The sequence below is a fragment of the Cetorhinus maximus genome, chromosome 10, assembly GCF_964194155.1.
Source record: "Cetorhinus maximus chromosome 10, sCetMax3.hap1.1, whole genome shotgun sequence".
Lineage (NCBI taxonomy): Eukaryota > Metazoa > Chordata > Chondrichthyes > Lamniformes > Cetorhinidae > Cetorhinus > Cetorhinus maximus.
The window spans coordinates 129,304,018-129,325,695 of NC_135888.1; the positions used below are offsets into that span (position 1 = coordinate 129,304,018).

Here is a 21,678-nt window from a genome sequence, read left to right on the forward strand (position 1 = left end):
TTTAATTTACAAAAAAATCTCATTATTGATCATTTCAAATTTAAAATGTTTCTCTGCAGTTTCCCTCCTGTTTAGTTGGTGAGCTGTACTCATTATCTGATAAGTTAAGCTACTTCCTGGTGGCTTGCAATCACTCGATGGAGTGTGAGATTGGTCAGAGAACGAGTCAACGATCTTTCAGTGTGGGCACATCTGTCAAAAAACACTCCCGCCCATCCAGCCTGCATAGACTTTCCTCCAATGGATCCAACTGCCACTGGGTCTCATTTGAGTCAGAGTCAGTGTCTGTGGAACTCGTACCCCAGTGAGTGTCAGTGTTTGAGGAACATGTACCCCAGTGAGAGTCAGTGTGTGTGGAACTCGTACCCCAGTGAGTGTCAGTGTGTGTGGAACTCGTACCCCAGTGAGTGTCAGTGTCTGTGGAACTCGTACCCCAGTGAGTGTCAGTGTTTGAGGAACATGTACCCCAGTGAGAGTCAGTGTGTGTGGAACTCGTACCCCAGTGAGTGTCAGTGTGTGTGGAACCCGTACCCCAGTGAGAGTCAGTGTCTGAGGAACATGTACCCCAGTGACAGTCAGTGTGTGTGGAACCCATACCCCAGTGAGAGACAGTGTGTGTGGGACCCGTATCCCAGTGAGAGTCAGTGTGTGTCGGTCCCGTACCCCAGTGACAGTCAGTGTGTGAGGAACACGTACCCCAGTGAGAGTCAGTGTGTGTGGAACCCATACCCCAGTGAGGGTCAGTGTCTGAAGAACCCATACCCTAGTGAGACTGTGTGTGTGTGGAACCCCTACCCCAGTGAAAATCAGGGTGTGGAACTGTACCCTACTGAGAGGCAGTGCCTGTGGAACTTGTATCCCATTAAGAGTGTGTCTGTGGAACAGTGCTGCCATAGGAGTGTTTATTGGTAACACTAAATAAAGGGAGCTTTACTCTGTATCTAATTCTGTACTATACCTGCCCTTATAGTGTTTTATCGAGACAGTGTAGAGGGAGCTTTACTTTGTATCTAACCCCATGCTGTACATGTCCTCGGTGTGCTTTAATGGGACAGTGTAGAGCTTTACTCTGTATATAACCAGTACAGTACCTGCCTATGGAGTGTTTAATGGGACAGTGTAGAGGGAGCTTTGCTCTGTCTAACTGGTACTGTTTATGTCCCAGGTGTGCTTGCTGGGACAGGCTACCTGTCATCGTTGTGCCTCTGATAGGAAAATAAAGTGTCACAAAATGAATAAAATTCAAATGATGGTGCACACAAAAAAAATTTAATACTTTCTCAATACAATAACATGATTCATAAAACATTGAAATAGTTTAATTTAAAGGCTGAATAAAGAGTTAACTTTGTAAAGCAGTTGGCAGCTGACATTGAATTGAAGCTGTGGTCTGGGAGTGACAGGACCTCACCCGATGCGTCTGGTCATCACAGATCTAAGCTGGAATTGCACGTGGAGGCACTGAGCTTGGAATTGGATGATCTCACAGTGGTTTTGTTACTGGATTTATAATCCAGGGAACGCAAGACAAAAACCTCTTCATGGCAATTTCAGAATTCACACTTAGTTCGAAACAAAAATTCTGGAAAAGAAACTGCTCTTGGTAAAACTGATTGGATTGACATAAAAATCCATCTGATTCCCTCAAGTCCTTTAGGGAAGGAAATCTGCCACCCTTACCCAGTCTGCCCCATATGTGGCTCCAGATCCACCTCAGAGTGGCTGACTCCTAAATCCGTGTGAAATGGCCTAGCAAGAGACGCAGATTGTATCAAACCTGCTGTCAAGAAGACGGTTCACCACCACATTCTCAGGGTAACTAAGGATGGGCAATAAATGTCACTTGCTACCTTTTCCAGTATGGCATACACCTCAAGAATGAATTAAAAAGAGGCTGGCATCGAGACTGGGCAGTGACCTTGTGTCTTGAGTACTGGGCAGTGACCCTCAGGAGACTTACTGAGCAGTGACCCTGTGTCCAAACATATGGGGCAGTGACCCTCAGGCCAGACATACAGGGCAGTTCTGCCCGGGCAGCTCCTAGTTTGGCCTCTCATCCAACCAGCTACAATTTCTCACTCCATCTATTGCCATCTATTGAGATTCTTGGCCTCAGTATCTCTGACCTCAGGTGGAACTCCAGCTACTGCTTCTGACAATTGGGAGGCTCCCATTTCTGAATCACTGGCCCTTTGGCATGCGCTGAATTCGCTGATCACAGCCAAGAAAGTAGCAGTTTCTACCGCTGAGCTCAGCTACAGAGGCAGGAGTGGGGGAGAGAGTAAATCAGGCTGTAACTGTACCCATGACCAAATATCCTCTGGCACTAACTGACTACACCTCTTCATGAAGAAACATCATTGCAGCTGTACAGGACCTTGGTGAGACCACACCTGGAGTTTTGTGATCAGTTTTGGTCTCCTTACCTACAAAAGGATATACTGGCTATAGAGAGAGTGCAGCAAAGGTTTACCAGACTTATTCCTGGGATGGCAGGACTGTCATATGAGGAGAGATTGGGCTGACTAGGCCTCTATTCACTGGAGTTTAGAAGAGTGAGATGAGATCTCATTGAAACATATAAAATTCTGACAGGGATGGACAGGCTGGATGTAGGGAGGATATTTCCCCTGGCTGGGGGAAGGGTCTAGAACAAGAGGAACATGTGGTTAGCATGGGTGCACTAAGAACCTGTCCTGGTTAAGTGTGATGGCCCTTAACGTTTCCCGGAGAGTGCTTGGATGGCCAGAGATTAGTGCGCTGCATGGCTGCCTCTTAGCTTGAAGCATGGGGGAAACTGGTCCAAACTAGAATGCTAACATTGCAAGGGGCTGTGAACGCCTCCATCAGTGACTGCTCCAAGGCCAACTTTAGCTGAAAATGGACCGGTCTGGTGGAGCCCTGCAATACAGTCGGCAGAGGGTGTCACGCATCATCGTCGTCTGCTGTGCCCTTTACAACCTGGTGCTGCAATGGGGAGAGAAGCTGGCTGAGGAGGAGATGGAGGAGCTGCACGTCTCCTCCGATGAAGACGACGCCAACGGGGATGAGGATGAGGAGGTCCTCGGCGACGGTGGTGATGAGATGAGGCCCTCGCACTAGCTAGACGAGGCAGGCACACTCGGGAGGCCCTCACAGATGCTAGGTTCGTGGAGGATGATGACGATTTGCAATGAGGAGACATTACATTCACATCTGTGAAAGTTTGACTCCAGACTGGCTGAAGGCAGTGTGAATACCCTCTGTGAGAACACTCCTGTCATGGAGATACAGTGCAGGCCCTAACAGTCGCTCGACTGTAGGAGGACAATGACAACATGCAGTAAGGACACTCCATAGATCTTCACCTAGCCTCTGAGAATGTCTGACTCCTGTCTGGCTGAGGGCAGATCGCTTGCACTCTGTGATCAGGGGCATATCATAGACACGCAGCCATGAAACTTTAGAAGCATCTGATGCTTTGTCCGCCTTCACCACCTGAGCCCTTCAGGAGCTGGCGCACAGCATCAGTGGTCACGGATGCTGAAGAGATGGAGGCCAGCCCCACCTTAAAGGTGCTGAGAGCCCACCGAGAGCATGAGAGAACTCTGTGGCATCTGCCCATTACATTCTGGCAGCAATGACCAGTATCGCCGAGGTGCGGGCATCAGTAATGTCTCCACGGAGTGTGAGGCTGGACCATCACTCTGGTCCAGAGGCTGCACAGAGCACAGGAGGGCCTGAACTGAGACACTTGCCTTAATCTTGCGCAGAAAGGTTTCACATCTGAGTAATGAATACTGCTCATCAGAACAAGGAGCCATAGGCAGGGGGACATTCTTGGGAGTTTATTGACAATAGTGAACAGTATGTACAAGTGATTAACACCCATGCTCAGGCTATGCAACGACATCTTCTTAACTGTTTGGACAGAATTCCACATTGGCCCCAAGCCCTCCCTCGGGAGCCAGTGCCCCACAGCCTGAGTCACCTCGTGGAAATGCCCTCTGTGCCCTTTGGCACAGCACAGAGCGGTTTCCTGTACGGGCTGCTGCTGCACACCCTTCACTTCCTTGTCCTCGCCCACTGCCCGGACACGCCCTGGCGTGCCTTGTTGCCATCTGGTGGTGGATGCCCCCAGTGGGGGGCCCTCTATGGGGCTGTCCTCCCGCTTTCCATTGGGGACCTGGGGTGGAGGGTGTTGCACGCAGCAGTCCCAGACAACCGCAGAACGTGTCGGTTCACGGGCTCCCAAGCGACCTGTGCTTTTTATGGCCTTGTGGAGTCCGCGGGCCATGTTTACATAGGGTGTTGTGGGCTGCACTCCCTTTACAGTTATTTAAAAAACCTTTTATTGTTGTTCTGTTTGCGCTTCAGCCCCACGCTCCTGATTTACGGGCACCCGGTGCGGAGGGGGGGCCGGGAGGGAGGAGGACCTCCTCGTGAACCTGCTCTTGGGTCTGGCCAAGTTGGCCATTAACAGGTCCAGGCAGCGGGTGATCGAGGGGGTCGTCCAACCCGAGTGTCTGCCCCTCTTCCGTGGCTACATTCGCGGCCGGGTGTCCCTGGAGAGGGAACACATGGCGTCTGCCGGCACCATTGAGGCCTTCCATGCCCGATGGGCACTGCGGGGACTGGGGTGTTTTACAGACACCTTTAATCACATTTTTATTTAATGTTTGTAAGTTTCCTTTAAAAGTTGTCTTTGTTTTTTTTCAGTCTCCTTAATTTAAGGGGCTGCGTTTATTTAGTCCCTGATTTTGTTCATTTAGTTTGCTTGGTTGACTCAAAAGAGTTCATTCTTCTTAACTTTCCTAACCCTGCCCCTACATCTTGGTGCTCCCTGGAAATCCGCAATGGAGGTAGAGGAAGCCTGCTGACTGCAACACCCTGTCTGTGATGACCTTGGCGGGCATCCTCTGGAGGGCTGAGTCCTGGAGGGTCCCGGCCTGCTTTCGGGGTCCTGCTGTGTGGCAGTGGCACCCTCCCTGGCCCATGGAGCTGGAGCTGCTGAGGTCACAGGAAGGGGGAATTCAGATGGGCCAGACACTCAGTCACCTGGGTGGATGGCCCCAGAGTGTGCACCCGCTGGTCCTCCTCCCTATGGGTGCCTGAAGGGCCCAGGCTGACTCCTTGAGAAGAGGCAGCTGAAGTGAGATCAGACTGCCCTGCACCCCTCTCGTGTACATGCTATGGCCTCGGCGATGGAGTTCAGCCAGCGCAGCAGTGTAGGAGCAACGTCCTGGACCAAGGTCTCCATGGCAGCTGCCATCGTACCAGTGTTGACCTGGGTGCATTGGCATGCCGGTGCTACCACCTCAGCCTCAAGGTGGACAGACTCTTCCATCATGCCTTGCAATCTGAGGAGTGCAGCGGACATCCCTCCCTGATGTCCCCGAGCTTGCCTTTGCAGCTCCAGCCACTGACTAAGCCCACAGGTTTGTCATCCGACTCAGCAAAGTTCTGGCCTCCAGCAGTCCTCCGAGCGCTGGATACCTGGGAAGTCCCTGCTGCCGCCTGCTGTGAATCAGACAGTGCGACGTCCTCACCAGATTGTGATCGCAAGGCTATGGTAAAGCTAGGTCCCACCGAGGTGTATGTCTCTGCGCTGGTGGAGGGTGTGGGTGAGCGCCATGACAGGAGGGTGCCTTCAGATTCCTCTTCCGAGGTGTCTTCGGGGCTTGACTGGAGGCCCTGGGTCATGGACTCCCTCGGCTGTTTCCCAGATGTGCCTGCGGGAGCAAGGGGAGATAATTAATGCATGACAGTAGGACACATTACTCACAGAATGGTTGTCTGATGGATGTTGTACTGCTGGATCCTCACTTGGTTCAGCACCGCTGACCTCACCATCAGCACAGGAACAGTCCAGATCATCGCCGGCCAGCTGGATGGCTCTGTTTTCAAAGTCAGCGAGAACCTTAATCTCAGGCATTCCTCCACCGGTCTGCAACCTCTCCCTGTTGTTGTGTGCCAGCTTGTCCTGCATGGATAGAGATGGAGAGAGTGTAAGCAGGACACTTACCAGGCCAGATGATAAGTATGCCAGGCGTGTGTGGGTGGTGAGTGGTCCCATGGACGGGATGAGGACAATGAGGGTGCGTGTGAAAGAATGAATGGAGATTTCCCTTCAACCGGCAGTGTGAGGAACCCATGGATGTGTGATGGATTTGAGAGTGTGTGAGTTTGAGAGTGATGAGAACAGTGATTTACCCTGGTGGAACAGAGATCATTCATTCTTTCATGGCACTGGGTGTCTTTCCTCTTTTGAAGGGCATTGGCGCTGACCACCTCTGCCACCACCTCCTAAGCCAGCTCCGTGCTGCTGCTGCGCATCCTGCGGCCAGAGCTGGGGTAGAGGACATCCCAGTGGGCCTCCACGGCTTCCAAAGCCCACTCGAGGGACGTGTCGCTGATTCTGGAGGCTGCAGTCTTCTTCATTTGCAGGGCCATGTCTTCCGTGCAGCAGTGGTGGTCTGGAAGCGGATTTGGGACGATACGGCGTGAAAACCCGCCATCGCAGACGGTGGGTAAAATTACGTTTTACCCGCCCGCTACCGCACTTAGTGCAAATCTGGGACAATTCCACCCCAAGCCACTGAATATATTTAAGAAGGTAATAGATTTTTGGACTCCAAAGGCATCAAGGGGTATGGGGAAAGTGCAAGGGTACAGCATTGACATAGAGGATCAACTATGATCATGTTGAATGGCGGAGCAGGCTCGAAGGGCCGAATGAATTACTCCTGCTCCTATTTTCTAAGTTAAGCAAGTGACTGGTGATCAGGAGCTATGAAAATCGGAGGTTGTAGGATTCTGTATTGGAGTTGGTAGTTTTATAGATTTTTTTTTTAAACGTTAAAATTCTGTGTTGCAGAAACCACATCACATAAAAGTCAAAGGATCGAATGGACAGCTATCCTTTTTTGCAAATATATCCAGCTCTTTGTTTGATGTGCTCAGCAGGGTCCAATAACCATTACTAAGAAAATTACAACGGCTTAATTGTACCTTCAGATCAATTCATCATAACAGCTTGTGAACAAAAGAAAAATCAAGATTGAGAAAAAGTCATTGGACAGAAACTGTCGTGGCATGTTTGGAGGGGGGGGGGGAGAGGGCATTTAATCGGGCAGAGGAGTGGTGGGTGAGCATCCTGCCACCTTCCGACTGCCACCTCATTTCAGTCCAGGGCAGGAGGACTCGTGATTGGCTTTCCCACCCCCACTGCCAATTGAGGCCCTTAAGTGAACAATTAATGACCTTTAAGGTTTCATCTCACTACTGCTGGCGTCACCATGCGGGGAGCACGACAAATAAACCTGCGTGGGCTGCTTGTCATCTCTCGGTTAGGGGGGGCTTGGCGTTGAGGAGGGGGACATTCCCTTCTTCAAAAGGCGCTCAAATGCTTGATCGGAGGACCCGGCAAAAGGAAGTTTGCGGGGTGGGGGGGGGCGGTGGGAGGGGCTGCTGAAAACCAAACCCCTGCCCTTGCTGCTGACCACCCCCTACACCTCCCAACCCTGCGATCCCCACCCTGTGAAACCCCTCCCACCAGTGCTTAGCTGGGGCCTGGGTCATCCCACAATGCTGGGCCTCCGGTGGATGTCATTCAGGCAGCAGCCACCGCCATTCTAGTGGCGCTGCTGAGCAAAAGAGCTGCCCCGACCTCCAATGGGCCAGCAGCTCTGGTCAGTCAGGGCCTCTGTTCCCGCTATCCTGATCCCAAGGAAACAGGGAAAGGCCCACCGCTGGCCTATCAGCTACCTGATAGCCTGCCAAATCGCGAGCCAGTCTCCAACAGAGGCAAGGCAGATCTTTCGCTGGCTCTCCCTGTTGCTTTCACAAGATTCCACCAATTAACTCTCCCATTGAAGCTCATCCCTCTACTGTCCTGACTCTCCTAATGCAACGTACCCCTCTAGTTTCCTAAAACAACAGCAAGATATTGCAGATGCTGGAAAATTGAAATAAAATATACTCAGCGGGTAAGGCAGAATCTGTGGAGAGAGGGAAAAAAAACAGCGCTAATGTTTCTCTTGAGTTTCCAGCGACCAATAGGGAGAATCCTCCAAGGCCATCCCAACCTTCGCTACCGAGGACAGAAATGAATAACCTCTGAAAATAAACAACACACGGTTAATCGCATTATCACATTTTAGGAAGAACGTGAGGGTCCCTGAGAGGGTGCAGAGTAGATTCACCACAATGGTTCCAGGGTTGAGAGATTTTAGCTACAAGGTTAGGTTGGAGAAGCTGGGGTTGTTCTCCTTGGAGCAAAGGAAATTGAGGGGAGATTTGATAGAGATGTCCAAGGTTATGACAGGTTTAGTTAAAGTAGACAAAGAAAAGCAGTTCCCATTAGCTGATCGTACAAGGTCTAGGGGGACACAGGTTTAAGATTTTGGGTAACAGATGCAGTGGAGGAAGAATATGTGAGGAAGAACTTTTTTTTATATACAGCGAGTGGTAATGACCTGGAACTCACTGCTCATGAGGGTGGTGGAAGCAGATATGGTCAATGATTTATAAAGGAAATTTGATAGGAACCTGAGGGAAATAAACTTGCAAGGCTACAGGGAGTGCGTGGAAATGGGACTGACTGGATTCCTCTACAGAGAGTGGGCTTTGACCCAATGGACTGAATGGCCTCTTTCTGTGCTGTAATGACGCTACTCCATCACTGAGATATTGACACTTGGGCAGGAAGAGAATCCCAGGGTATAATTAAAGGCTCCTCAGGCAAAAATCCCGGGAAGTGTAACTCTACAACTCTCCTGGTCTCTATGGGTGTATCTGAATCCCTTGTGCCAACTCCGAACTGACCCAGCAAACTTGTCACCTGCAAACTGACCATAATGGTTTACCTGCGACAGCTAAGAAATGGAGTCTGCAGAGGTCACTGTCAGAGAATGAGGGTGGGTAGAAGAAGCGGAGCTTTGGAGCAGATATGGCGGTGGGGGGGGGGGCGGAGATGGGGTAGCATGCAAGATGTCAGGGAGACAATAAGATAAATAAAGGAGTGATTTTTGAGATGTCAAGTTTGGGCTTCACAAACTTGAGTATTGCTGAAAAAAAGAGACACATCAAAGCTTTTCGTCTTGCACTCATCAGAACACCAAAAGAATACCAATATAAGGGGAAAACAACAATTTATGCTGTATGAGAAGAGAGTGCTGATTGATTGGCAAGTGAACACTGATTGGTAGAGGCCTTGCCATGGAGAATGCACCAATTGATGGTGACAGGCAGTTAACTGCCGAGCATTGTTTGACATTTAAACCAGGTATCTTGACCCTAATTGGTCAAGGCATTGCCCTGAGGAATGAGTCAGCGAATGGTTGTCACTTATTTTGTTTAGCTGAAACAGGCACAATGTGTGTATGTGTTCTTTTTGTTTGCAAAGAACAGGGCCCTGTGCATTAATCTATGGAGCGTCCACTACACACAAATGCACCGCACCGTGAGCCCAACTGCCAACGTTAAATTGGTTGTCAGCATAATTCTTAGCACACTGAAGATTATTTAGCAAATGTCCAACCTCGGGATCATGGGAAACCATAGATATTTGCGCTGCAGCACTACATCATGGTGCACTAGACCCGCCACCATTGCTTCAATCAGTATTCATTGAACTTTATGAGCTCAGCAACTCATGCAGTTGAGTTCAGTTTTAATGACACCATGTATGCCCAAATAGTTGGTGTTGCCATTGGATCCCCTCTAGGCTCAGCTCTTGCAAACATCTTTGTTGGGTTCCATGAGAAACGTGTCTTCGATGGAATGACGCCCAACCTCCTACCCCTCGCATATTTCTGATATGTGGATGGTACATTTGCTATATTTAAATCCGCAGCTGCATGTAATAATTTCCTGTCATGTCTTAATGGGCTCCATCCTGTGCTCAAATTCACCTTTGAAATGTAGCAGTCAAATCAACAACCCATCATTCGTTGAGAAATCTGCCAGGGGGTTCTCCACCATGGTCTACCGCAAGCCTACCTTCACTAGTCAATATACGCATTGGGACTCTTACAGTTCCACACACTATAAGATTGGCCTTATCGGCAACCTTGTAAATAGGGCCCAAGCCATTTGCTTACCATGCAAGCTGGATGCTGGAATAGGGTGCATCAAAGGCATCATGTGGGATAATGGCCACCCTGATCAGGTCATTTCGTTCTGTATATCACGCAAACCTGTGAACAGGCCTAAGGCCATCACTTTCGGCCCTGAAAAGTGCCCAGTCTACCTCAGATTACCCTGGAAGGGCAAGGTATCTCAAAAACTTGAGCAACAGGTGAAGTTAGCTGTTTCACGCTGCTACTATGCAGTAGCAACACAAGTGATATTCGCCACTAACAGGATGTTGCCATCAAGCCAAAAAAAGGTGTTCTGCCTGTCACACAAATGAGTAATGTGGAAATGAATTTCAGTGCCAGTGTGATGCTAGGTATGTAGGCCATAATACATCCCAAAGACTGGAGGATCGTATCAAACAGCATGACCCAGCCTCTGTTTGCAATTGCCAAGGTACAGGCCGTACCCAGTCAGCCCCTGCTTGCAAAACTCAAAACACAGTGACCAACATTAGATGTGATTCCACGACTGGACATTTGCTAAATAACCCTCAGTGTGCTAAGAATTATGCTGACAACCAATTTAAGATCGTCAGTCGAGCGTGTACTGGAAGCTACATATATTAATACACAGGGTCCCATTCTCTGCAGACAGAAAGAATGTCTACACATTGTTAAAAATATAAAAAAGAGGGGTCTTTGTTATTTCAGACTGTTCCAATTTAGCTGTGCACTGCCTAATACTAAAGACAAATTGCACTTTTAAACTGTTTGAATTCAACAGAGATATAGTCACCAGGGAAAAACTCAGTAAATAGCATTGAAGTTTATTGATTATAAGCAAGTTTTAGAAACTTATCAACTAACTAACAGGGGCAGAATATACTTATCAACGAAGCTCTACCAACTCCATGCTTTCAAATGGGTGATCATTCTAAGAGAAGTGGACAACAACTTGAACACCTCACACTGTCAGAGAAAACGTCACCATCTCCAAGAAGCACTACACCTTCCTGGGATTTCTACTGGCAGGTAATCCATCACTGAACCAGTCCCAGTACGAACCACTTTCAATACTCATCTGCCCGGAAGTTTATTGGAAACGACCTTCGCGCTGAAAGGATACTCAACTTTCCCCGAAGATCGAAACCGGTTCTTCCACATTTGATGTGCACAAAGATGGTTCCTGAAACCCTTTTTTTTATATACACAAAGGACGTTGTAAGCTGACCTTAGCCAAGTTGTTGGAGATGGCTAATTGGTCTAGAATTTGTCAACAATGTGATAAGAATTAACTCCGTTGTTTCTAGCTAATTACGCACACTGACTTAAAGTTAAGACAATGCCTTCCATTAAACTATGTCCCTTATCTTGATGTCTTTACAGGAGTCCCATTCATTAAGACAGACTCAAGACAGAGGCTAGGAATAGTGTGACGAGTAACCCACCCCCTAACTCACCAAAGCCTGTCTACCGTCTACAAGGCTCACCAGGAGTGTGATGGAATACTCTCCACTTGCCTGGATGAGTGCAGCTCCCACAACACTCAAGAAGCTGGACACCATCCAGGACAAAGCAGTTCGCTTGATTGGCACCACATCCACAAACATTCACTCCCTCCACCGCCGACGCACAGTAGCAGCAGTGTGTACCATCTACAAGATGCAATGCAAGAGTTCACCAAGGCTCCTTCGACAGCACCTTCCAAACCCACAACCACTACCATCTAGAAGGACAAGGGCAGCAGATAGATGGGAACACCACCACCTGGAAGTTCCCCCCGAAGTCACTCACCACCCTGACTTGGAAATATATCGCCGTTCCTTCACTGTCGCCGGGTCAAAATCCTGGAACTCCCTTCCTAACGGCGCTGTGGGTGTACCCACACTACATGGACTCCAGCGGTTCAAGAAGGCAGCTCACCACCACCTTGTCAAGGGCAACTAGGGATGGGCAATAAATGCTGGCCCAGCCAGCGAAACCCACATCCCATGAATGAATAAAAAATATAAAAAACAATCAAGGATAGTGTGTGTTCCTGATAGGGAAGGAGCCCAAGGCTTATCCCATTTCTTTCCCAGCTGTTACAGCACTTTAATTTTCTCATAAGAAAAGCTAATGAAGGAATACAGAAATAACAAAGTGACTTCTAATTAACTACTGATTATTAATTACTTATCCTTCAGTTGTAACTTAATTGAGGTACACTATTTGGTCAATCATCTGTTGCTACTCAGTGGCTGCTTCATAATACAGTTTTAGGTTAGTTTGTTGTGAAAGGTTAACAACATCAAAATGGCTTCTTATCTCAGATCTTATTTCTTAAATCAAAAAAAAAGCGTTTAACCCTGTTGGCTTATTACAATGAATATAACTTAAATAAACCTGAAAATGGTTGGGTTACACTAAAATCTAGTACCCAGACTTACTTACAACATATTGCACCTGTTTCAGCTAAACGTAATGAGTGACAACCATTCGCTGACTCATTGTTCAAGGCAATGCCTTGACCAAGCAGGGTCAAGCTGCCTGGTTTAAATTTCAAACAATGCTTGGCAGTTAACTGTCAGTCACCATCAATCGGTGCATTCTCCATGGCAACACCTCTACCAGAGTCCACTTGCCAACAAATCAGCACTCTCTTCTCATACAGTATAAATGGTTATATTGGTATTCTTGCAAAGTGTCCTGAAGAGTGCAAGACAAAAAGCTTTGACGTGTCTCTTTTCTCAGCACTACTCAAGTTCTGTACTACCAAACAATTATTTGCTTCAAAAACTAATAGATTGTAGGAAAAGGGACAACCTGAAGATCAGAGAGAAATTTATATGGAAGAAAAATATATTCCATTTCTGAAACCTCAATAATATCACTCAAAATGATATCAATTGTCTTGTCAATTGTCAAAATCCTAGAGCTCCATCTCCAATAGCATTGTGGATGTACTGCAATGGCTCATGAAGGTGGCTCACCACCACTTTCTCAAGAGCAATTAGGGACGGGTAATAAATGCTAACCTTGCTCACACTCATGAATAAAAAAAAATCAACGACAGGCGTGGGAAGGGTTACTTAACATATTACTCCATTAGACAATTCCAGCTTAAATTGGACAATATCTATCACCGACCAGAAGGGAACTGGAAGCAGCCTATTCCACCCTAGCCACCATCAGCACTTCTCACTGTACAACAGGTGAACAACCCACTAAACATCTGTGGGCGGATGCCTGTTCGCATCCCTACAATTGCAAGGGCTGCCATTGTGAGCTTCTACCCTAAAAGGATGCAGCCTCGCCTTGACTGAAGTCTCCACGTTGAGATTCTCCACGTGATGGTTGCAACGGAAAAAGAGGATGAACCCGTTGCGATAGTTCTTGTTCATCCAGCCATACAGCAGGGGATTAGCAAAGGTCGAGCACATGGCCAACACGTGAAAGATGGTGTAGAGCAGCTTGTATTCCGTGAACTTAAAGAGGCGCTTGTCCAAATCGCTGACCAGCTGGAAGGTGTGCAGGGGCAGCCAACACACTGCAAACACCACTACCACCATCACAAGCATTTTGGTGGTTTTCCTCCGCCTGTAATGGCTGTCACTCCGCGCACAAGGGCTAACGTGGTTCCTTAACTTGATCCATATTCTAATGTAGGCGTAACTGATGATTCCCAAAGGCAGCACGTACTGTAGGATGAACATGGAGACGCTGTAGATGGTTCCATCGCGAGTGTTACCACTGGGCCATTTCTCGGAGCACACGACAATCTGCAAGTTGATGGGTTGCAAGTCGATGATCTTGTATTCTCTGAAGATGGCCAGCGGCCCAGCGAGGACAGCCGACACCAGCCAGGTCATGGAAATGGTGATGAAACTGAACTTCTTGGAAATCCGGCTGTCTAAATGGAAGACGATGCATCGATGGCGGTCCAGAGCGATCACTGTTAGAGTTAGAGTAGACACGTGGACACTTAATGCTTGGGCGTAAGGGACCAGGTGGCAAAGGACAGCTCCGAGTTTCCATTCATCCAAGAGAGTATAAACCAGGGTGAATGGCAAGCAGAGTGTGTCCACCATGAGATCAGCCAAGGCTAGGTTGCCAATGAAGAAATTGGTGACAGTGCGCATGGTTTTGTACTTCACAATCATGTAAATCACCAGGGAATTTCCTACCAACCCCAGGAGGATGATCAATGCATAAGCTGTAATGAGTGTGATCTGGACGCTCAGCAGCTTGGTACTCTCAGCCATGGATGGGTAGACTTTGTTTCTGGACTGCCCAATGGTCATCGACTGCCACTCACTGGAAATGTTCCACTTTCGCCCTTCCACAATCTCTGTGCCATTGCCTGCACTGGTCGGATGCATCATGAGCTGTTCTGAATTGACCTGGTGCTGCTCCCTGTGAATAACGAGGACATGGTTAAAGTTCGGAACAACCGAGACGGAATTTTCTGAAGCGGGGCATCTTGTGACATGCTCCGTTAACTAGGCTTGCTCCTTCACACTTTAGCTCCAAATCCAAATCCACCGTTAACTTGTTGGAAGTGTGAAGTGATAACACCATGGTGAAGATATCTGTGGAGAAAGAAACAGAGTTAATGTCTCGAGTCCGCATGACTTTTCAGAGCTAAAGAGAAGTAGAAATGTGATGGATTGTACACTGTTTAAGAGGGGTGGAGCAAGATAAAAGGTCAGGGATGGGTTGGAGTTAAGGAAAGATTGACAAAGATGTCATGGACACAAGACAAAGGGAGCGTTAACGGAAGTGGTAAAGACTAAAGAAGGTGCTGATAGTGGCATAAAAGTAAGATAACAGGATGTGTTAATAGCAGAACAAGGGTGAGCACTCTGTCAGCACAACTTAGAAACAAGTGACAGATGGCCTTGTGTAGGGGGGAGGCGGGTTAGGGAAAAAGGGGGGGAAATGAATAAATAAATTAATTAAATTTCAATTTTTAAGAATTGGATTTTAAAAAGGGGTAAAGATGGAGGAGAGAGTTCATAGTCTGAAGTTGTTGAACTCAATGTTAAGTCCGGAAGGCTGTAAAGTGCCTAATCGGAAGATGAGGTGCTGTTCCTCCAGTTTGCGTTGAGCTTCACTGGAACATTGCAGCAGGCCAAGGATGTACACGTAGACATGAGAGCAGGGTGGTGTGTTGAAATGGCAAGCGACAGGGAGATCTAGGTCGTGCTTGCGGACTGAGTGAAGGTGTTCGGCAAAGCAGTCACCCAGCCTGTGTTTAGGCTCCCACCTACCCCTGGCCTTCTATCTTGCTCCACTTGCTCTACCCCATCTTTAACAGAATAAAATCCATCACATTTCCCCTTCTCTTTAGCTCTGAAAAAGAGTCATACGGACTCGAAACATTAACTTTGTTTCTCTCTCCACAGACGCTGCCAGACCTGCTGAGTTTTTCCAGCATTTTCTGTATTTTTTTTCAGATTTCCAGCATCCACAGTATTTTGCTTTCGTCTTAATGGAATCAGCAATGTATCTCCATAATCAATGTAAGGAAAGAAAAAGCTATAGAGGAAGGAAATGGGATGGATCAAGAGTCAAATCTGCTACAGAAAGAGAAATAGGGGGAAAGAAAAATTAGATTTAAAGAGAGAGAGAAAATTAGAGACTGAAAGGAAAAGAAGCAAAAAATGAAAAAAACTTTAAAATTTGACATTTTTTAAATTGTGAACAATTTACCACCTAAGCAGTTTAAGTTGTTCCATTTTGTACCAGAGAGGTGGATTGGTATTTATTAATAATTCTCATGCTATTGAAGAAATACTTAAGCTCTTAACTACCAGACTTAACTTTCTCTGGTGACTTTAATGGGTAATTAACGTACAGATCTAGCAAATTCCTCAAAACAACAGGGAGGCTAAGGGCAAGGTACCATCTGCGTGAAGCAAATAGCGGAACTACCTGAATCGACCAACAAGTGCTGAAGGTCTCCTTATCCCCTGAATTTGGACATATATATTAGCCATTTCTTCATCGCTGGGTCGAAATCCTGGAACTAACAATACCACACAGGCTCCGGTGGTTCAAAAAGATTGCCTACCACCACCTTCTCAAGGAGCTACCAGGGATGGGCAACAAATGCTGGCCTTGCCAGTGCCACCCATATAACCCCAGAATGAATCAGAAGTAAAAAGCATTGCCAAAGGTGGTCACAACTGGAAATTAGACCGAGGAAGAGGGCAGGAACTGCAGGCTCATGCAACCTTTTTAATAACATAAAGATAATTTATGCATGAAAACAAGTCGGTATAGTAACAGCGAGAACAACTTGCTGATCCAGAGCTCATTATCACTGCTCTCAGAAATGCCTCAAAGTGCTTCACCTAAAATTAATTGCTTTGAAGTGCAGCAATTTAGAGTGGCAAATGCAGCCACCCTTTACAAACAGCAAGATCTCACAAACAACAACATGATGAAATGGCCAGTTTATCTGGGTTTTGGGGGGGGGGGCGGGAGGGAGAGTATTGGTTGAAGGAGGAAAATTTGATCAGATGCAAAGGCGCAATGGGGAAAGGTCACTGTCTAAGACCTTTCTGCCAGAGTGCGCCGAGGGGCTGGGAAAGGTACAGACCCTTCGGGCTGTACAGCTCACAATGAATGTCTGCAGCGAATACGAATTGTATTATAATTGTATTGAAGCACCTCAGAGTGCAACATGATGCATGTTGGTAACTCCAATCCCATTGCACTGTCTGACTGCCTGTAATGACCATATTGAAATGACTGTAACATTCATTGATTGTATTGAAGCCACCTCGCGATCCATGTGTAAAAGTTGAACCTGATTGTACTTTTTGTGATGGAGATTTTAGAAACGTTTTGTAACGTTCTTCCAGATATTTTATGAATAAAGTATATTTTTCAAAAAAAAAACACCGGGAGAGCCTTCCCAATCAAGGGCGTGGTGAGGGTCTGTGGAGTGAAATTTCCAGCGTATTTACACCCAGACAAAATTACTGGAAGCAGAAAATTGAGGAAACTCGGAGGCAAGTGTGTTCTGCAAATTATTATACTATCCCTGAATTTCCTTGAACGTTTACATCTGTCTATCCATCCTCATCTCCAAACGCCTCTCGGTAATTATAACGGCCCCACCTCCCAGGCTACATAGACCCGAAACAGCTGGAAAATTAAACCCAGAGTTTTAGTGACAGGAAACAGACATTTTTCTGGTGTTTCGTTGCTATTTGAGTGATCTTTGTTTTTATTTTCTCCTCACTGAGACCTGCCCTGTATTTTACGTTCCTATCGATGCATTTGTCTGGCCAGCTGTTTGTGTCACATTAAAACTTGAATAGCTTCCCCAGTTGCATACTAATTGTTCAGGAGCTGACTTAAAACTTTAATTTCCACATTTGAAAAAGACGTATCTGATGCGAGTTTGGTACTTTCCTTGAGACACAAATTGTCTACACCTTTTTTCATTTTTATGAAACACCCATTTTTATTTTCGGACCGTATTAATGAGTGTGGCAGGAAACTTGGATGTAAATGGACTTCAGAAAATCGGCAAACCTTCCAGTTCAACTGCTCAATTATAACCTCACCGGACATTCCTCCCCAGTCTCTTCATCATCGGGTCTAGAACAGGTAAAGCGAGTTTTCGCTGAAGGTTTGGAAAGCTTTTTTTATTTTGTAAAGAGGCGATATAAAATTATTAACATTATTAATAGTTAAATACCAGGCACAATTATAGTTTAGATCTAAGCAGCAGTGTGTGAAATGTAATCGATGCAGCATAGATGCACCAGAATGATATCAGGACTTAAAGGGTTAAACTATGGGGCTAGGCTGCGTAGACTAGGCTTGAATTCCCTTGAGTATAGATGATTAAAGGATGATCTAATTGAGGTGTTTAAGATGATTAAAATATTTAATAGGGTAGATAGGGTGAAGCTATTGCCTCTGATGGAGTCCAGAACAAGAGTAGAGCTGGGCCACTCAGGGATGAAGTCAAGGAGAACACCGCACACAGGGTCATTGAAATCTGGAACTCTTCCCCCAGAAAGGTTGTTGAGGGGAGAAGGGTGGAGGGGGTGTCAATTGAAAATTAAGAGTGAGGTTGATGGATTTTTTTGCATTGAGGGTTACGGAACCAAGGTAGGTAAAGGAAGTCAAAATACAGATCTGCCATGGTCTAACTGAATGACAGAACTGGCTCAAGAAACTGAATGGCCGCCTCCTGTTCCTATTTAATATATGGGGGTATTTTATATTAAACAACTTTCAGAACAAATGCCTCTCATCTTATACACAAAGTAGATCAGTATGACACTTCAGAGGGTGATTTAAGTACAATTTGCCATAACTGACTCATATATTCAGCAATACTGTGGATTGTTAACACAAAGGGATTTTAGGGTATTTAGTTTTAAATTATCTGGAATATAATTCCTGCTGCTGGTTTCTATTATATATTGTTGCAGAATTTGCTGTAGGAGTGAATTGAACTGTGTTCCCCATTCATTAGTTTACGTATTTAGCTTTTAAACTTATTCTGTGGCTGAATGTGAGTTGATAACAGAGCAGTGAGAGAAACTGGGTATCTGGAACCTCGGTGAACAGAGCTGCTTCTCCACCGATGCTGCCAGACCTGCTGAGTTTTTCCAGGTAATTCTGTTTTTGTTTTGGATTTCCAGCATCCGCAGTAGTTTTTTTGTTTTTAGAGCTGTGTATCTCCTTAATCAATCAGATAAAAAGTATTGAGAAATGAACAGCACAAGAGCTGAGAAGGAGTGTAAGTTAGAGTGGGTGAATTCAATGTCAAATCAGGTACAGAAAGAGAAGGAAAGAAAAATTGGATTAAGAGTGGAAAGCAACAGAAAGGAGAAGCAAAAGCATTGAATTTTATACTTGCTATTTTTAAAATCTCCAAACAATTACCACCTGAAGGAATGATATTTGTAATTTCTGATGCCAGAGAGGTTGTTCAGCCATAATTAACAATTGTCAAATCCTTAAAATGATACTTGCATTTGAAATGTCAAGCTGTAGCTTTCTGTAGTGGGCTTAGTCTCTATCTACAGCTCAAATACAGAAACTTCACACTGCTCAATGTGTTTCGATAGTGAGCCAGCTAGGGAGATGCTGTCTTCACAAAGCTAGCTGTGGATCAGTGCACCTTAGACAGCAATTTTTGGGTATTGGTGCTTCATTGCGCTAATTTAACTGCCCTTCGTAGGAAGGTAGTGTACCATGTGCACACAAATAATGTCAAACACCATAAGCCTCACCGATGCTTTAAACAGCAAAATCTGGGCCATTCATTAACAGATCAACCTATTCTAATGCACTTTAGATTTGCAATCCACAAGCCCCAGAGCTGGAGTTGCCCCCACACTGTGCCAAATGTCAAAATCCATCCCATCAGCGAGTATTCCCCGTCAGTTTTTAAGTGCACTGAGCTGAAAATGAATGGAAGGAGTGAAAGTATTATTTCCAGCTAAGCAGAGCTCTCAAAAACACCAGTCAACTGGTCTACGAGGACACCAGCCCGTGCCAATTGGTCAGCACCGTGGGCACCAGCCCGTGCCAATTGGTCAGCACCGTGGGCACCAGCCCGTGCCAATTGGTCAGCACCGTGGGCACCAGCCTGTGCCAATTGGTCAGCACCGTGGGCACCAGCCCATGCCAATCAGCCTGTGCCAATTGGTCAAGAACCGTGGACACCAGCCCACGCCAATCAGTCATTCAATTTCAACACAGTCAGGGTGCATTGGAAGCAAATTGATTGCAGGATGTTTCCCTTGTGACTGTGGCAGTTCATGGGTTCATACGCCATTTGCAATCAATTACTTTTTTGTAAAAATTGTGTAATAATTGAGATTAGTATCCACTATCTTTGGATAATCCAGCTGACAAACCACTGGCTGTGGAATAAATTCACTCCCTGGGGATTGTGATATCAGAGTGTAGTTTGTTTGGTGATCAGATGGATTTGAAAGTGAATCATCAGGAAAAGCACGACCAGGAATTGAACAGGAAGAAATGTAGAATTGAAACATTAAAATCTGTCAGCAATTGTACAGCAAACCCTTCAAAATTCTCATCCAATTCTTTGCTGTCGACTTTTCCAATGCTCTCCCAATTGGCCTTCCAACTTCCACCCTCAATCCTCTTGATGTTATCCAAAATCTCTGTTGCTGTTAACGTAACTCACACCAAGTCTCGTTCACTCATCATCCTGTGCTCTCTGACCTATGTTGGCTCCTGGTTAAGCAATAGCTCAACTTTAAAATTCCCATGGAAGAAAAACAAAGTGCTGGAAAAGCTCAGCATCTGTAGAGAGAAAAGCAGAGTTGACGTTTCAAGTCCATATGACCCTTCTTCAGATACGGACTCGACACGTTAACTCTTGTTTCTCTCTCCACAGATGCTGTCAAGACCTGCTGAGTTTTTCCAGCATTTTTTGTTTTTCTTTCAGATTTCCAGCATCCACAGTACTTTTGCTTTTAAAATTCCCATCCTTGTTTTACAAATCCCTCCATGGCCTCACCCTTTCCCTGTCTCTGTAATCTTCTCTATCTCTGTAATCTTCCCCAGCCCCAGAACTTGCTGTGATATCTGCACTCCTCCAATTTCCATCGCTCTACCACTAGCCTCCAAACCCTCAGCTCCCTAGCTCCTAAACTCTGGAAATCCCATCCTAAACCTCTCTGCCTCTCGCTACTCATTATGCTCTTGTGTGAAATATTGTTTGATAATGTTCCAGTGAAGAGCTTGGCGATACTTCACTCAATTAAAAGAGATGCAGGTCATTGTGGTTGTACAGTACAAATCTCTGCAAAATATGTTATGCATAAGGAATTGGTAACAATGGTGATGGTGCAATAATGTTCTGGTCAAGAATGAATGGATTAGAGCATAGAGGGAACAGTCATCTGCAACCCAAGATGCACTCAATTCTTTATTCCATGGTTCAATTATCATCATTTTGTATCTTTGCTCACTTCCCTTGAAGGGCAGTGGCAAGTGGTGCGAGGATTCACAGGTTGATTAACCGACTGACAAGCCATGATGCAAACAGTGGAGGGGGTGGGGGTGACAGTGGTGAAGTGGTAATAACACTGGACCAGTGATCCAGGGTCCCTGCCTAATGCTCTGGGGACATGGGTTCAAATCCCACATTTATATTGAACTAACAAATCTGGGTTTGAAAGCTAGTCTCAGCAATGGTGACCACAACTGGCATCAATTGTTGTAGAAACCCATCCGGTTCAGTAATGTCCTTTAGGGAAGGAAATCTGCCACCCTTGCCTGGTCTGACCTACAGGTGACTCCAGGACCACAATAGTGCGGTTGAATCTGGAATGGCCTAGCAAGCCACTCGGCTCAAGGGCATTAGGGATGGGCAACAAATGCTGGCCTTGTCAGTGATGCCCACATCCCATGAAAGATTTTTTTTAAAAACCCTTGCATGGGCATAACCATCCTCTCTCCCGCCCCTCAGGGGTGCTAGCCCGAAATGGGGTGACGCCTTAATGGGCTCTCACAATCCATATGATAAATAGGGTGGGCATCGACACCCAACACATGCAAAGATCCCACTGAATGTCAATCCAGAGTTCCAGTCTCCACATAATATCTGGCGAGGGGTTCGAAACCA

General features: G+C 46.3%; 1 protein-coding gene across 1 annotated transcript in view; it reads right to left on the bottom strand.

Annotated features, from left to right (window-relative positions):
- Positions 1-13,264: 13,264 nt before the first annotated feature.
- The window catches only part of LOC144686109 (neuropeptide Y receptor type 2-like), an 87,082-nt gene continuing 78,668 nt past the window's right edge, over positions 13,265-21,678 (bottom strand). Inside the window, exons 3-4 of the mRNA XM_078551255.1 lie at positions 14,560-14,629; positions 13,265-14,453 (exon numbers count right to left, since the gene is read on the bottom strand). Coding sequence (XP_078407381.1) covers positions 13,265-14,453; positions 14,560-14,629 — 1,259 coding nt within the window. The remainder of the gene's footprint in view (positions 14,454-14,559; positions 14,630-21,678) is intronic.